Source organism: Podarcis cretensis (assembly GCF_951804945.1).
Source record: "Podarcis cretensis genome assembly, chromosome: 5".
NCBI classification, from domain to species: Eukaryota; Metazoa; Chordata; class Lepidosauria; order Squamata; family Lacertidae; genus Podarcis; species Podarcis cretensis.
This window is the reverse complement of record NC_137174.1, coordinates 65,161,436-65,179,892: the sequence shown is the minus strand read 5'-3', so window position 1 is coordinate 65,179,892 and position 18,457 is coordinate 65,161,436. Positions and strand designations below refer to the sequence as shown.

Genomic DNA, 18,457 nt, shown 5'->3' with positions numbered 1-18,457 from the left:
ATATGTAAATAAAGTAGATTAGCCAAAATGCTGAGTTGCTGGAGTCTGTTATGCAAGTTGTGCAAACTCTGCAGATCCCTAAATGTGCCGATGTCTGTTGGCATCGGTCGCTGTGATGTTCGGGCTGAAGAAAGTTTTTGAAGCTCCCAAACGATCGACCAGGAGGGAGGGAACATGCCAGTCCAGCATGTGTCTCTGCCAGGGTCCTACTCGAGTGTAGGCCGAGCTCCTGACACATCCAACCTCTGTTTAAAAACCTCCAATGAAGGAAAGTCCACCACCTTCCGAGGGGGTCTGTTCCACTGTCACACAGCTCTTATCGTCAGAAAGTTCCCCCCAATGTTTAGTTGGAATCTCCTTTCTTGTAGGCTGCATGAACACCACACATTTAAAGCACATTTCCCCACCTCAAAGAATCATCAGAATTTTAGCTCTGTGAAGTGTAAACTAGAGAACCCAACTTGAGCACCAACAATTGCCTTCATAGTCAGACTGAGACTTGCATCGTTTTGGTGATTTAACCTCTCAGCCCAGACCAAATCAACGCCTGAACACATGTAACCACACTCACTCACTCACTCACTCACTCACCCTCTCACTCTCTTTTGTATCCTTGCTTCTGCTATTCCTTCCCTCCTTCTCACTGTTTGAATTTAGTCTGGAGCAAATACTTTCTTTTGCCTTTGTCATCTTGTAAAACTCAATGTATTATTATTATTTATTGAATTTATATACCACCCTATACCCGGAGGTCTCAGGGCAGTTCACATAAAAAGATCACAGTATAGAAAATCAAAATAAAAACAATAACCCAATAATACCCCCCCCCAAAGAGCCACATTTTAAAAGGGTATGGGATGTTGATCAGGTCAACCAAAGGCCTGGTTAAAATGGAACCTTTCTGCCTGGTGCCTAAAGGTGTATAATGAAGGCGCTGTTACGATATGGATGCAATGCAGCTGCAAACTGCTAGCTTGAAAGCAAAATATGATGGGAATGTTGGGACTGTCCGTGGGAAACAGTTGGACAGTCAATTCACAGTGCGATGCACCGGAATTAGCTCAGAGTGTAATATGAGCTTTTCCTCTTGCTCTTGTACAGGAAGTACAGGAAGCTTTTGTCTCTCGACTTCCTGTACAAGAGCAAGAGGAATTAGCTCAGAGTGTAATATGAGCTTTTCCTCTTGCTCTTGTACAGGAAGTACAGGAAGCTTTTGTCTCTCGACTGCTGGAGCTTGAAGAGAGCAGTCATGTTTTCTGTAATGCTGCAAAGACAGAAATAAAAGCATGTAGATACGTTTCTGTCTATCTCCTTTTCCCTGCCGGGAGAGCAGGAGGGGAGGGGGTGTGTTCTTCTCACGTTGGGAAGAATCGCCTATCGAGACCTAGCCTGGATCTTGCAGGGGAATGCAGCCAGGGAGGTCAACAGGAGACCAAGCCGGGTGCCTGGGAGTGTTGCCAGTTACTCCCGATATAGGCTTGATTTCCAACAGGCGCCAGGTGAACTTCCCTGGGGAGAGCATTCCATAGATGGGGAGCCATTGCAGAGAAGGCCCGTTCTCATGTTGCTACCCTCTGGACCTCTCAAGGAGGCGGCACACAAAGGAGGGCCTCAGATGATGATCTCAGGGTCCAGGTAGGTTCATATGGAAAGATGCTATCCTTGAGGTATTGTGGTCCTGAGCTGTTTAAGGCTTTATAGGTCAAAACCAGCACTTTGCATTGTACACTGACAGCATTACATCTGTTGTAAGCATTGTGCTGTTGAGGATACTTCCTCAACTAGTTTCACAAAGTGACATTTTCCAGCCAAGAAAGGTACCATATCCCACTCCCATTTGGCTGTGAAGAAGGAAAGAATGACTGTATTTATCTGAGATACGTGTTTATCAGATTGGAAAGGGAGTGAACATGGGATTGTTCAGTTCTGGACCTGAAGAATTCTGGATCAGGTCCAGTGGTTCTTCTGCTCCTATTTAAGAGGTGCTTGTGGCTGTTTGGAACAGAATGCCTGACGTTGAATACCCTCAAATGGTCTTCTTGTTGTTTAGTCGTCTTAGTCGTGTTCAACTCTCCATGACCCCATGAACCAGAGCATGCCTTGGAGACTCTCACTTTCTTCTCAAAGCTTCTCCTTTTTTATGTCCATGGAGTTTGCTTGGCAAAATACTGGAGTGATTTGCCAGTTCCTTCTCCAGGTGGATCACATTTAGTCTAAACTCTCGGCTATGACCTGTCCATCTTGGGTGGCCCTGCATGGCAGAACTCATAGCTTCCTGGAGTTCTTCAAGCCCCTTCACCACAACAAGGCAGTGATCCATGAAGGGGTCAAATGGTGTAGAGAAGTGTGATTGTAGCCATAGGACTATTTCTCAACCCTCCTTAAGTCTTGTTTGATATCCCCCCCCTTTTAATTTTTTTTGAGGGACAGCTGGTGCAGAACTAGGTTAGGTCTCTTACGCAGAAAGTATCTTGCTAGCTGCAGTACAGAGGGCAGGCAAAGGCTAAGGAACTCACACTAATGTCACGAACTGTGTCATTATTGCCTGCAGATAATTAAAATGGATTTTCAGGAGCAAATGCTCCCTGCACTGTATGTTAACACTTCACATTTCCTTTCATCAAGCCTCCATATCTTAATCCTCTGGAAATGGCTTGGCATCACTTAAAACACCATCAGAGAGCAAAAGCAAAGCTATTAAGACAGAGCTGGTTTTGACATTAAACCACTGCTGGCTTAATATACTGACCTTTGTTTAGAGTTGCAAATGTATGAGTCATGTCTGCAGTCTTGCCCATGATACTAAAAATGAATGGAATTGCGGGGCCATTCATGGAAGAAATTTCTTATGTTTAAACATGCAGTATATTGCTGAAGGACTTAAAGACCCGGGATGTTACAATAACATCCCCTATCACCAAGTGATAATGGCATTCAATAAAAATTATTTACAACCTGACAGAGGCAAATGACTGGTAGGAGCAGTTACCAAAGGCTTTTAGAGGCAGCCTGCACCTCTCCATGATAGTTCTGGACAAGCCTCCCTTTCACACACAGTTTATGAAACATAATGTAAAGGCCACTTTTCTGTACCCTCAGCAGAGAATGGGGAGAAAAGCCTGGGCTATGAACATTCACTCACTCACTCATTCATTCATTCATTCATCCATTCTTTGAAAGAGTTGGCATGATCAAGAGTCAAATTTAAATGTTAAAAGTTAGGTGGCAGATACTTTAAATATCACAGCTAGCTTAAAACTGTGATCCACAAAAGTATGAGGATTCGTTTAATTTCCTTTCTCAGTTTTAGAACCTATAATCATATCATTCTGAAGGTTTGCTACATTTAACCAGTCGAATAGATAGCATTTTTGCTATATGTTATCTGTCAAGATGTGACCAGCCCTGGTGTAATTCTTGATTTCATATAATCTTAGATATGGCACATGCTAATTTGATACATTTCAGAACATTCTCAAACTAGAGCACCAAGCAGCCTGATAAGCCTATCTAATATTAGACCAGTTACCGAGGAACAGCTTTTGAGACATCAGTGAATCTGCAGTTGAAGGAAGAGCTCCAGGAAGGGCAAACCACATCTCTTCTGCAATAAGAAGACAGATGTGTACAAGTGCTTGCTGTGGGATCATTTACTATCTAGCCTGCTCTTATTTGACAGGCAAAGCATCTTAATGTCTAGGTAAATCCATCTAGTTAAGCTACTGCAAATCTGCTTTGCATATTCACCTGCACCGGTCTAACCCTTACTTGTGTAGTAGCAAATGATTTGCTGATGAAAGATGGTGCGACTTAAACATTAATGCCTCAGAATTGCATTGCATTTTCCGAGGCTAAGAAAACCTTTTCTGCAACTTTGGTTAGTTTTGAAGTGTGTGTGTGCACTTTGAAGTTATGTGTTGGGAGCATCACAGAGGTTGTTGGACAGATACCATTAGTTAACTTATTTTTATTTAGTTTGTATTACACTGGTACCTCGGGTTACAGACGCCTCAGGTTACAGACACTTCAGGTTACAGACTCCACTAACCCAGAAATAATACCTTGGGTTAAGAACTTTGCTTCAGGATAAGAACAGAAATCACACGCTGGCTGCGCGGCAGTAGTGGGAGGCCCCATTAGCTAAAGTGATACTTCAGGTTAAGAACAGTTTCAGGTTAAGAACGGACCTCTGGAACAAATTAAGTTATTAACCCAAGGTACCACTGTATTGTATGTAAATTTGCTTTCTAGAATATCTTTTTTTACACATGTACAACACATCATGATTTCTAACTGGTGTTAATGGAAGTCAGTTGGCTCCACCTCTTCATTCTCCACCCCCATTAAGAATAGTAGAGGATTTAACATTTAAAGTGCTAAACCCAATCCTCCTGCTATCAATTTCCTATGTACAGCCTCTACTTACCCTGGGCTGTGTTTTTTTTACAAAGTGCATTTTCCCCTAGGAAGACAAAAGTATTTCCACAGTGTTCCCACTAAACTCTGTCCATTTTGCCCTAGGGGGCAAACAGAAACTCCAGGATGTATTTGATTCAGATAGGAAATAGGGTCTTCAGAGAAAGTGTTAACCCCTTCCTTCAATGGTACAGGCCCCCTGAAGCTGCATTTTATCTTTTTAAAAAAATAACCAGTTGGATACCTGATCATGGATCACCCACTCTCTAGTTTGGCCCTGTCTGGATCTTAATCTAGATCTGCTTATTATCATAAATAGCACTACATCGTCAGACAATTCCCTGGATATCACAGGAGCAACACTCAGTTCTCTTTCGGACCTTTTGAAGACTTTCCATTGTCTCCTGCTGCCTTGGTCCATGCTTGGCAAAAGCACAGTATACAAAAGCCAGGTCACAGTGGCTGAATGTTCACTGTGATGTCACAAAGTCCTGCCACTTGGAACAAGACCTAAAGCCAGAGTTTCAGAACAGCCAGATAGCCAGAAAGACTATCCATTGCCTAACCCAGATATCTTAACTGACTGAGCTCCATTGCTAATACTCTAAAAGGCTCATTTTTAAAGGGATGAATAATTACAGCTTCTTCAAATAAATTCCTACTGTATTTGAATTAAAAGAAGCTATTTATTTGATTTACAAGGAAACAGAGGAGACATATGTAGCCATGAAGACGCAAGGACAGCCCAGACTTCAGAAGCTCACATACTCAGGCACTTTTTCTACTAGCACCGTCTGTGAACAGTTTCTCTAGCAGATGAATTAAAAGCAGCCGACTTTTAAAATTAAAAGCAGCCGAATAAGAAGTCTGAAAGGTGAATCTTCCAAGTATGGCTTACATATCGGGATGCTACCAAGTATGTGTGGTCTTTTGTTTTAATGAATAGCTTTATTCAGTTCTCGGTTCACTGTTTGTGTCTGAGAGACTGATGGGCATGTGTGGTCAGGAAATAGATTTCTCGGTAACATAGCTGACTCTGGATGTGCTACCGCAAGATATTTGGTGGGACTGCCTCTCCATATGGCTTATTTTTGTATTTATATAGTATCATCAGTGTGGGTGGTGTTTCACAATGTACAAGAGGACAGGGCCCTGACCCAAGGAACTTGCAGTCTCTAACATTTGACACAGGAGAGATAACAGAGGACAGGAAGGAAAATAGAGGCAGGAAGAGACAGAGGAAGAACATTCATTTATTTCAGTTACATGTGCCTGGGCTTAGTTACAGTAGGGGATGCCAACATAAAAAGCAGTGTGTAATGTATTGATCTTAGCTATCACATTCACCATAGCAAAGCAAGTTCAAGAGAAATCTAAATACCTGCTTGTTATGACTAGGAGTTGCACCCTTGCTCACAACCCCCCTATCATTCCCCTCACATTTTAAAATTATTATTTTTATTATTTTTTCCAAATTATTACAAATTGAACTGAATTACTTTAATTTAATACAATTTCTTAAAATCAGGTTTCCCATTCCCATTGCTATCATATGTCCAAGATATTCTCCCATAGCTGCTTCCTTTCTTATTTAGTCTCCAGTTGACTTCCTTCACTTGCCATTAAGCCATTCTTCCAGCTGTCCGCCTTTTCACCTTACAAACAACTACCTTGGTTTCATCTTATATGTATATAATCTATTTCATCTACATTTTTATTCCAGACCTGGTGTGTTGAAATAATTCAGTTATTTCTCTCGTTCAGTTCTTTGCAGTGTTTATCTGGGTGGCACAAGATCACATTCCATTCCATCCAGCTGTTATCAAACTAATATGTGAACCTCGGCCATAAATAACTTGCAGAGTGAACTTTCCAGACTTCTGCCATTAAATTCCCCTTTGCAATTCTTTCTTGGCACACAACACACAACAATTCCCCCCCTCCCCCAGATTCAGCCTCTCTTCAACAACTGTCCAGCTGTGGGTCATTTCTTTCCCCCCACTACAATCCTCCAACAACACATCCCATCCAGAGGTGGTTGTAAAAAAAAAAAAATCAATTCACCCTCGGTCTATTTGCCTATTTGCAAATGATGCTTCAGGAGCACCTCTTTATTCATGCCAATTATCCAGATTGAGGAGGAACCTGCTACAAATCAGGCTGGTAACAGAGGCTCGTCCATGTCAGTGGCACACTCCCAGATCACTCCCGTTCTGCCTTCCAAGTTAGCAGACACGGGATTGCATGACACTGCGGGATGCAGTCAACTTCCCAAACCCCACTGGAAAGCATCAGAAAGATTTATGCCTCATTCCCTTCCTTCCCCCTGCCCAAACCTCTTTACAATCCCTGGATGGCTATGAAGAGCCACCACCATTGACTCATGGTTTTGGCTGGAAACTGTCATTCCCTCCCCATTAACCCCTAGAGCTTCTGCTTCACACGCCATGCAACTACTAAGTTCACTTTTCTTGACCTCTTGGTTCCACACCCCCCCCCCATGGAAATCCAAGATTGTGGTGAGGCACTACAGATCCTCCGATGGGGGTTGTGATCTGAAGCAGATCCCGACTTCTGATGCAGCACTACAGAGCCAATGGGGGCTGCATGACGACAGCCTTACATTTGTATGTACATAGGAAGAAATGTCTTGACAAAATTGCATATGACAGCAAAGCAGACAAGTCAGGCATGTGCAAAGGGGCTCCACGTTTGCTGCTGCCATTTAGGAAAAGCAATACTTCTCATAGGTGTGTTGCTGTATAAGAAGAAAGGAACACAAAGTGATTATGAGAAGTTTTGCTTTTTCCAGATGGTAATGGCAAATCACTGCACTGTTTGAGGCTGCAATCTTTTACACCTTTGAGCTCCTTGGGACTGACTTCTGAGTAGATATGCCTAAGATTATGCTCTAAACTCTAATCGTATGCATATATCTTTGAAAGCTTACCTTACTGAACTCTGTGGGACTTACTCAAGTAAACAGGGATTGGATCAGGTTTTTAATTCAGTATACAATACAGTTGTACTTAACTGCAATATGAGGATAATACTAACCAACCTGTCTAATGATCATTGAGATAAAGCATATGAAATACGTTGAACATTCAAAAACCACTATTTACACATTAGGGATTATTATTGCTGCTATTATTATTATTAGGATTCAACCCGATCAGTTCACATTGGCTTTACCACATCGCAGAATTGAGCTGTACATGAAGAACGCAACACAAAATAGTAGCTCAGTAGCTCTTCTAAGTTTTATTACCAAATTACACTGCTAATTCTTCCATAGTGCCTTAACAGCTGTTTAATTTCCTAGGGAAAGTGTGAAATCCTTCTCTGGTGACTGATTTAAAAATCTCACTCATGTCATAGATGTTTGAAAAGCAGATTTGTTTGCTTATTTAACTGTAAACATTGGCATATGTCAGGGTTTATGTACAGTAAAAATGAAAATGTTTTCAGGATGCAATCCTCAGCTCCCGGTGATTTCCCTAGTCTTTAAGGCTACCATTCTCTGCTCACTTACCTGGAAGTAAGTCCCTTTGAACTCAGTTGAGCTCACCTCTGAGTAGACACATAACGGATTGCACAGTTTGGCATTCTCACTTCTGCACTGGATCACACACAAGGTTTTCCTGAGGGCTTGTTCTCTTTTTCCAGGAACTGAACATTCTAGATGAAAACAACCACTCTGTGTTGCAAAATCACGCTCCCTTTTATGAAGGGACGGATTACAAAAAGATGAGAAGCGATCCACCGAGTTGGACAAAGGCCACTTAGGGGGCAGAACCAACCACCACTGCCCTGCATAGACCACCTCATGCAATCTGATTAGTGTGCCGTGATCTATCGCAGAAGGTGCATTCTAACTAAACAGCCGCAGATGATGGAAGCAAGTGATGCAAGCCTTGTGTGGCAAGGAAAGAGCTCCACACTAACGAGTGAAATGCTTACATTGGGGTTGGGGAACCTTTTTGGCTCCATGGGTCAGATCCTTACCAGGATCTGCTCTGTAGACCCAATTTGACAAGTGCGTGGGGGGGCCACCTACCTTTCAATCACATAGCATCATCATGATGGCGCATGAGTGATATGATTGGCCATCCCTCCCATCAAAATTCATTGCAGGGGTTCCCAAGTGCCTGCTGCTGAGGGAGGCCAGAAAGTTGTCTCCATTGTAACAGGCTTCTTTCTCTCACTTCCTGCAGCAATGGCAGCAGTGGTGAGAGGAAAACAAAGGGGAAACTGAGAATTGAGCCCCCCCACTTGTCAGAGGTGTAAAGTCCACTCCCCATGCTTATCCTTTCAACCAGTGACATCAGAGGTTGAAAGGAGGAATTCGGGAAAGGGCTTTGCAACCCTCCCCCTCCTTGATTGTCTCTGCATAAGGCAAATGCTGATTCCTGATAAAATCAGTATTTTGGAATTTTTAAAGAGTATTAAAACGCCTTCATTATTTAGGTGCCAGGCAAAAACGTTCCTTTTTAACCAGGCCTTTGGTTTATCTGTTTGACATCATATACCCGTTTAAATCATGGCTCTTTTTGGGGGGGGGGTGTTATTGGGTTATTGCTCTTATTTTGATTTTATATATTGTGATCTTTTCTGTGAACTGCCCTGAGACCTCTGGGTATAGGGAAGTATGTAAATTCAATCAGTCAATCAATCAATCAATCAATCAATCAATATTAATTTAAAATATAAAATTTCATGTTCTAAAAGATCATTATGTTTAGCACCAAAAATCCTCAGGACAAACATAGATGGAGGGCTTTAGACAGAACACGACCAAGAGAATGCTTCTTTAGTATATCTGGTTAAATATTTGTGAACATACAGTATATATTCCCCTGCAAACTTCTATGAAAATTTTATGACTGGGAACAGTATATTATTATTTCTTGCCGTTGCACTTGGTGGCCCTTAGATGACAAGGACTGTATAGTGCAAATGATTGTTTTTATTATCTCGGTTGCTTTACTGCGGCCAGGAAGGGGCTATCATTATCGTGATTTGTAAGAACAAACAATATTTCTCACAAAATAGGTGAGTCACTCATGGGCCATACCTGCAGTCCTGTAATCACAAAAGAGCCATTTTCCTCTACTGCAGAAAGGAAAACCTGTGAAAATCATTGCTGTCGACTTTTGCTATAAAGTTTGGCTTCTCTCAAAATGATTTATTTTAAGTGAAAATTTGTGATAACCCAGCGACTCTTGAATCAGTACAAGGCTTTGATTCTGGCAGGCAGCTCAGCCCTTCGAAAAGGATGGGGGCATCACATATATGCACCCTCCAAGATGATAATACCCTGGCAGGACAAACCTGACATTCCACCATCCTCTCTTCATCTTCTTGATGAGGAAAACGTGAATGGAGCTCAAAATTCTTTTTCCCCTTGTCCATTTTTATGAACATTGCCAAGACTGAATCTTGGGGATTTAGCCTTGAATCAGGACGACTTGGCTACAGCACTCCAGAATCAGTTGTAGCAGCAAAGAGACCAAAGCCCAAAGGACTACCATTAGTATTTTTTTAAAAAAAATAATTTTTATTAACTGGCCAATCACATCAAATTAAATCACGTCATATAAATTCCGAATTACAAAGCCAAATTTTTAAATTTTGTTGGGGGAACCCATACTTCAAGATCCAAAGGGGAATTCAGATCATCTTCTTATTACTGCGTTAATGTCCAAATCAGTCCCAATCAGTCCAAACAAAGTTCATAATTCTATCCAGTCTTATCTTGGTGTTGCCACATCATATCTTGTTCGTATAATTTCTCTTTCTCCTTTACGATCTCTTCTGTTAGTCTCCTTAAGCCGATAGCAAGTGTAATAATCCTGTGTGGATTTCCCGTTCCTCCACTAAGTCCAGATGGTTTCGATATATCTCCTTCGTAGATAACATCACTTTTTCCATCGTAAATTTTGGCATTTGTCGCTCTTAAGTCCCACTGAGGAGTTGATTCACGATATGTAAACAACTCTATTTCTCTCTTTCTCCTCCCAGACCCAAGAGCTCCCACAATGCCTCACAAAATGGCGAACGGCATTTTTTCCTGACTGCGTCACTCCAAAACTCTTAGCTTTCCAGCTTCATCTTGAAACATTGCTTTGGATCGAAAGTTTATCTCCACACAGCCTTAAATCCACAGCTTAAGTCCTTAATTTCTGACTCATTAGGGGAGGGGGATTCTTGTTAAGTCACATAAAAAGGTAGAGGCAGGTTTCCTCCCCCCCCCAGTCATTACCGTATCTTGACGTTCTTCTCGTATTTTATTGTTGTCTTGTTATCAGAGATCTCTTCTGTCAGCAGTATTTACTCCCCTTTTTCCTTGATGTATGTGCAATTAATCACGTCCAAATTTGTTCCTTTTAAAGATCATTGCAACCAGCGGTGCGAATCGGGGACGGCGTCGAGGAGTGCCGAAAATCCCACAGGAGGGCTTTGTGCCTAGTGCCCCCACCCCCACAAATTCGGGGGTGGTATAGGGCACAGCAGGCAAGGGCCGTCCCCCCCATAATCCTGGGGGGGTTAAGGAGGCTAATTACCCCCATCATAGCCTCCAAATTACCTCGTGTGGGTCGGAGAGATGTTATTGTCAGCCATCTTCCGATGCGCCACCTAGTGGCCCCCAAAGGACTACCATTAGTAGCCACTGGAACCCAAGCCAGAAACACTCCACTCTGTGCATGTGATGAGCCACCAGAACTGCATTTTAGAGCATCTCTCTGTGTTCTTAGGCTTTGGATTGGCCTTGTTTACCCAGGCTGACTTTTGGACCCCTTGAGGCACAGAGAGTGAGAAAGGGCTTCTTCTTTGGGCTGTGCTTGGACAATAATAACCTTCCTAGCTCCAGTGTGTTTCAATTTGTCCCTCAGCTGCAGCACTGGTTCTTGGTCTCAACTTCCTAGCTTGTCTCCTGCCCCAGCTCTGACCTCCTGGTGCAATTCCTGTTTTCCAGCTTCTGGATGGCTCCACTTTGACACCAGCGGGTTAAGCCCTGTGGCACATGGAGTTTCATGGACAAAAGGAGATTTACTTGTCTTTTTCTTCCAACTGTGCATGCTCTTGGTACTTGCCAAGTTTCCCCAGAAACTCAAGGCAGCATCAAAAACACCCTCCAATGCAGGGCTTTCTCCCCTCAGCTGGAACTCACTGGAACTGAGTTCTGGAACCTCTTAGGTGGGAACAAGAGGTTCCGGTGAGTTCTGGCACCTCTTTTTCTAGAAGAATAGCACTGCTCCAATGGAACGCTGGGAGCAATTGTCAGAACAAAATGGAGAAATGGTGCATGCGCACAAACACTTGCACGTACCTAAAGAGACTCTTTCGATTGTACACAATATAGGTCCACGTTAGGAAATCTATGTGTCTTGCAGTCTGTTGCAAAATGACACACAGCTTGTGGATCAGGCATGTCAGATTTATTATAAAATGCCCACTGTGACTAAATGGATCTTATGCTTATGCAGTTATTCATCCCTGTGCTGCTGTTTAGCTGCGGTGAAGCCATCTTTGACTGTACCTAAAAGCCTTTCCTTTGAAGCATATGTCAGCCAGGAGATAAGCTGTCAGACTGAAATAAGTTGTGGCATTAAGCAAGGAAATATGCTATATTAAGAAATAGGATAATCTGTGTTTTAATCTTGAATCTCTCTTGACCAAAGGGGAGCCATGATTTCTGTTCTGTATCGCTTGAAAGTATCTCTTTGTTCTCCCTGACCTGTTCCTGGCAGGCCAAATTGTGCCAGCTACAACTGCCGTTTGTTTGTGAAGGTCTTTTCCCTGATCAAAGCCCTCTGTTCTTACAGATAAAATGTCTGCTGAATTCCTTTCTTCTTCACCAGATGATGGTCCATCAAGCCTTAAGACTTGAGGGTTCATTTGCTGGTTGCGGGCAGATAACCTCCTATAGGGAGGGATGTCTCTTTCTTGCTACCTTATCTGAACTCCATTGTGGTGAATAGCTATGAATAGCTAATGCCATTTGGTACCCACATGGTCTCCAGGCAGGGAAATTGCTATGTTATGTCCAAATTGCATGGGTAGGTTAAGGACATCTCTCTCAGACTGTGATTACACATGCATCTTTGACTATCCCTGAATCTCCTCACTGCCTCCTTCATTTCTTTCTAAACGTCAACAACTTAAGTTCTCTTCAATGTAAGCCTTGGCTTTGTTAAATATATTGAACCCTACTTTAGATCATCCTAAATCTTGCCTAAAATCCTCAGCAAATCCTGTTGTTACATCTTAAATGACTACCTGAGTATCATTTTCAGGAGTGGAAGAGACCCATACCAAGAGAGACATGTATAAAATTACACATTCTGGAGAAAGTGATGACTGCACTCCCTGCTTCCATAATATCTGAATCAGGAGTCCTCCAATAAAACTGAAAGTGGAAAGATTATTTGACAGATGAAGGGAAATACTTCATCACACAGCATATAGTTGAACTATGGGATTTGTTCCCAGAAGATGTCGGAATCTCCGTTCAACTGAGCCACTCCTCCGGTTGAGTCCTCCGGAATCTCCTCTGATGATGATTAATGACCTAAGCCTTTGATGAGGCTCCAGGCATGTTCTCATTACGCAGAGTATACGCAGCAGCAGAAGGAAGAGAAATATGAGCTACATTGCTAAGAGTTTTATTTCTAACTACGCAGACAGAAAAGAATATACATCCTCTCTCTGTGAAAGCAGAGAGGCAACTGGAACAAAGGAACAGGAAACCAGTAATATCAACATCTGGAACAACTGGAACAAAGGAACAGGAAACCAGTAATATCAACATCCGTCTCCCGTCTCCCGTGAGACTTCCAACAGTCTGGAATCTCTGGAATGTAAACAGAGTCTTTTACTCCAAGTACTGCACAGTGGCACAAACGGAAACCTAACAGAGATGACCACCAACTCTGGTGACTTTGAAAGAGAATTGGACCAATTCACAGAGGATAAAGCCACAAGTGCTGCTAGTCATGACAGCTATGCTCTTTCTCCACTGTCAGAGGCTGTGGACTCAGTGTAGCTTATGGTTGCTATAAAGTCCCACAAGGACTTCACTTTAGAGCAGGGTTTCCCAAACTTGGGTCTCCAGCTGTTTTTGGACTACAGCTCCCATCATCCCTAACTAGCAGGACCAGTGGTTGGGGATGATGGGAAGTCCAAAAACAGCTGGAGACCCAAGTTTGGGCAACACTGCTTTTGAGGATTAAAGCAGAGATCCTTGTGGGACAGTAATGTGATCTTAGACCACCCATATTCAGTATATGGTCTTACTGATTTTAAGTAACATCAGTATGCAGCAACAAACTTATCCAAGGACAGCTGCAGTATTGCACTGGGTAGGTTCACAGCAAATAGCTCATTTTGCAAATGCAAGTCTGAGAGAAATAGTGGGCCTGTTAACATCCTTTCCCCCCACCCCTCCTCTCTGTGTGCTAATCTTCAGGGCTGGCTCACTCGCACTTTCCAAAATCACATAAAGACAGAGATGTTCAAACATGTAATTTAACGATTTTTCAAAATTATTATTATTTCTCCTGATGGCACAGAGGAAGGATTTCTCTCTTTCTCCAGCCGCCATAGCACAAGTGCAATCAAAGAATGAAATAACCAGGTGTCCTTCCTGCCTGTCAGTATTCATAAGCAAATACCCCAGCTCTTCCTGGGCCAATGTTCAGAAATGGATTCAGCAGAGCTTTCTGAGAACAAGCCTTCTGATGGTACTCAGACGGGATCCATGGGTGGCAAGATGGCTCCAGATTTTGAGCCATTTGTATGACAAAGGAAAGAAGTGTGGGCTTCAGATGGGACTCTGGGTTCCGCATTGGCCAGCCACTTTGATCCTGTGCCAGCCTCTTTGTTTGGGCACAAAACTGTTGATGCCCTTCTGCAAGACAAATGAAATCTTTTGATGCCAAACAGATGGTCCTTGCTCTGTGGCCACATGGTTTGGCCTGGAATGTGTTGCTTGGATTAGCTTCCCCTTCTGGGCACACGAGGGCAAAATAAACTGATGTCAAATGTTCTGGCAGTTGTAGACAACAGTAATGGCTTGCTAGGAAGCCCTCTGTATGGGGCCAGGGAGACCTAACATGTATGTCAGTTGCTTCAGGTAAAGAAATCTGCTGAGGGTTCTGCTTTTGTTTCATGTTTAAATCTCTTTAAAATATATAGGAGCTACAAGTGAATACAGTGGTACCTCAGGTTACAAACACCTTGGGTTACAGACTCCGCTAACCCAGAAGTAGTACCTCGGGTTAAGAACTTTACCTCAGGATGAGAACAGAATTCGCACGCTGGCGGCACAGCGGCAGTGGGAGGCCCCATTAGCTAAAGTGGTACCTCAGGTTAAGAACGGACCTCTGGAACAAATTAAGTTCTTAACCAGAAGTACCACTGTATAAAACAGTGGACTACTTTTGCAAAGAGACCAGGTTCCACTGAACTGGCTCAATCAGACCTGTGTGTCTAAAAGGACATGACTTGAACTGGGCAATCAGACAAACGTTTTTCAGGACTTTAACTCAATCACTACAGTTACTATGATACTCCCTGGGCGGAAGCACTGAGGGTCAGCTAGATTAGACAATGGCTAGTCTCCCCGAGCTGTCCTGTTCCTCTCTAAGTCTTGCTGCCAAGCGGCAGGACTTTGTGACATCACCGTGAATATTCAGCCACTGTGACACGGCTTTTATATCTTGTGTTGATGTCATGCATGGCACAAGGATCTTCTTTGGGAAAACCTATATGCATAGGTCAGGAAGATTAGGTAGGAGCCAAGCTCAGCTCAAGCTGAAAGTTTAGAGGGAGCAGGGGCAGTGGGGCAGTTGCAAGTGGAACTGAGACTTCCCTTCTTTTGTAATGTTCAAGTTCTGAACAATCTCAGTAACCTTGGTCTGACTGGTGGTATATGCATGCAGGGGTGTAGGGTGGGGGTGGGGTGCCGGGACAATCGCTCCAGGAGCATGTGTGTGTGTGTGTGTGTGTGTGTGTGTGCGCGCGCTGCTCACACTGGGACTGGTGTCGCTCCAGCAGTATCTGCATCGGCAAGAGCTGGGCTGGCACATGGCGGGCTCCATTCGCCCACTGTGCCCCATGCGCCAGTGTGTGTACCCCAGGTACCTGAGTGCCATAAAAACATGCTCCACTGCTGCATGCATGCATGTACTTGTCTTGCTTGAAAAATAAAAAGAACAAAGCTGTCAAGGAGATAAGCAACTATGCAACCTTTAGAAGACATCTGAAGGGAACTCTGTATAGGGATGTTTTTAATGTTTAATGTTTCATTGCATTTTTATATGTGCTGGAAGCCACCCAGAGTGGCTGGGGCAACCTAGTCAGATGGGCAGGGTACAAATAATAAAATTATTATTATTATTGAGAAATAGCAACCTTGGGGGTAGGGACCCTTTGGCCCTCCAGATATTGTTGAACTACAGCTCCCATTACCCTTGATATGTTGGTTGTGGCTGATGGGAGTCTGAGTCCAACAACATTTGGAGGGCCACAAAGGAAGGGTCCAGGAGGAACCTCAGATTACAAATGAACCCCCCAGAATGACAGGATGCAAGAGGCTGATAGAGACACGTTTCCTTCAGCAAAGTGCCTCATGCCAGTAAGTTGTCTCCCAACCAGTGTGCTTTCAGAGGCCTTCATTTTCATGCACCCTTTTGTACATATTTGGAATCAGACTGTCACCTGTTTTCCTGACCCAAATTCTCTGCCTTCAACAGCAGCAGGTGCAGCTTGATTCAGCACAGTGGCAATGTGATGGGAAAAAACCTTCTGAGTTTCTGCATATCATGCAGCTTGTAAATGCAAAGCCTATGGTGGAACGATAGCAACCAGCTGCCTGGTGAGTGCTTAACCTTTAGTAATACATCTGCCAATGGGATTGTCTATGTGTTTTTCAGGGATATGCCTGTTCATTAGCATCTAGTTGGTCAACAGCCTTAGCGAAACTTCTTCCAGACAAGGTTCTGTATCACTAGGGATCATGGATGCCTGTGGCAGGTGAACTAACTCCAAAACATAATAAAAAACAAACTGCTTTCTTTACACCATTTTCATGCAGAGGCCACTTTTAGAAACTGTTAGTGCATCACTTTATAAAATACTTCAAATGTCCCTATTTATGGTCAGCTTAGGCCCAGCATCAACACCTGGCACCCCAGGGCAGCTACCAAGTTCACAGTGCTGTAACAAGGCCCACATTGGGTAGTTGGGTCTGTGAGTCTCCATTTTAATTTCCTATAGTGCCTTGTAGTAACAATATGCTGGGCCTGGTCTGGAAGCTCCAGCTGATGGTGAATGCAGTGGCTACACCACTAACGGGGGCAGATGACTGGCAGCCAGTGACACCTGCACTGGCTCTCCATATGCTACGAGGCCAGGATCAAGGTTCTCATATTCATAATGGGGAACCTCCACTTATGTGGGATGCGCACCTTCTGGCACACAATGCCTTTCTTATCAGAGGCTCCCATAGGACAGGGCTTAGGAGCATCACTTTATCAGTATAAATAACATTGTGTTCTGTCAGCATGTGAGGATTTAATTGCAGTTCTAACCTGCCCAGCAGGCATGTAACTCATAGATAGGATCACACTGTTTTCCATTTGCACGAACAGATTGTATTTCTAAAGTTACTGTAAAAACAACAACTTTATGAGTCATATTACTTTCTTGAGAACTAACCTGTAGCTTTGCTTTGTTTGGAAACATGAATCTCAGCTGGATTGCAGCTGACCTCTTGCAATACTCACGTTGTCCTCTTCGTTGTTGTTTAATGTCCTAGCCTTGGCAAATGCGCCATAATTATCTTAATTGCAAGTTTGCACTTCAGAGTTCTCTGTTATAAAAAGATACACCTGGGACCAGAAATGACAGGTTTTATGCCAACTGTGGCATGGACAATAGCTGACTAGTCTCTCTTTTTGTTTAGGACTTTTTCTTCTATCCTCAGGGCTTATGCATGTGATACAGGATTTAGAGCAGGGAGGGAGCTGTGGTTCAGCAACGTTTGTAGGGCCAAAGGTTCTCCATCCAATCCACAGGACAAGATGTTTGGTGGGAACCTCATTAAGTGGCCCCCAGTCCTGATCATCTCCAGCTGGTGAGTTGTTTGATGCTCTCCACATCGCTGCAGCATCCACCAACTATCCCTGTTGTCGCTTTCTGGAGAAAATCATTCCACTTTGCAATGAGAATTGGTACGGTAGCTCACCACTCTAGAAAGCATTTCAAAGCATCACCCACCAGCTCTGCCCACAATGACCCAAGTCAATCTTAGTTGCACATGCATTCTCAGCAGGAGTTTGTAGCTGCCTTCCAGCCACTGACCTGCTGCACTTTGCTGTGCTTGCTAATACCAGTACACAGTACTTTTTTTTGTAAAAAAAAAAATGTTTAGGGGTACTCTCATTTTGACTCAAGAAAAGCACCATTTTGTAGTTCCAATCAGGAAAAATAAATACAGTAAATGGACAAAAGTACAAAGAACATGCATTACACTGGGAAAGGAAATAAAGCCACTATTGGAGGTGGTAACAAGGAAACTGACCAATCACCGTGCTAGATTCCAACTCCTACTTGACACATTAAATGCTCGCTTCTGTCTGAGACTCAGGAAACACCGTGACAGGAAATGAGGCCGCCATCAGAGGTAGCAATGGAACTGACGATTCACCATGCTAGAGAAGAAACTAAAAAAAAATAACATTTTAAGTTTCTTCTCCCGTTAGATTCACAAAATGTTTAGGGATATTTGTACCCCTGTGTCCCCCCCCCCCAGAAAAAAGCACTGGCAGCAGGGCCGGTTTGATAAGTCCCTCAGCTCCTGAAGGTAATGGGGCCCTTTATATGTCCAGCTGTCCTTTGTCAACAACAAATTGTCGCTGGTTTTTGTGTTGAATATATGCTATATGGTACGGTAATTTATGGACCTAATAGGTATCTAAAGCCATTTGCACATAACAAAATATGTATTTTATCAAAGTAATTGTTGAACTGAAAT

General features: G+C 43.2%; 1 protein-coding gene and 1 long non-coding RNA gene across 3 annotated transcripts in view; one reads left to right on the top strand and one right to left on the bottom strand.

Annotated features, from left to right (window-relative positions):
* Window positions 1–3,411: 3,411 nt before the first annotated feature.
* Window positions 3,412–4,833, bottom strand: LOC307216189. Its single transcript, XR_013838988.1, has 2 exons — window positions 4,661–4,833; window positions 3,412–3,604 (listed from the first exon to the last, which is right to left on the bottom strand). It is a non-coding gene; the product is annotated as an uncharacterized lncRNA (long non-coding RNA).
* Window positions 4,834–16,173: 11,340 nt separating this feature from the next.
* EPHB1 (EPH receptor B1) overlaps window positions 16,174–18,457 on the top strand; it is a 366,263-nt gene continuing 363,979 nt past the window's right edge. The window contains exon 1 of one of the 2 annotated variants that reach the window (XM_079977255.1): window positions 16,174–16,297. Coding sequence is in view for 1 of the 2 variants with exons in the window: in XM_079977253.1 (XP_079833379.1) it covers window positions 16,258–16,297 (40 nt within the window). In the remaining variant the exon portion in view is untranslated. The remainder of the gene's footprint in view (window positions 16,298–18,457) is intronic. The other variant, XM_079977253.1, reaches the window with a different exon arrangement.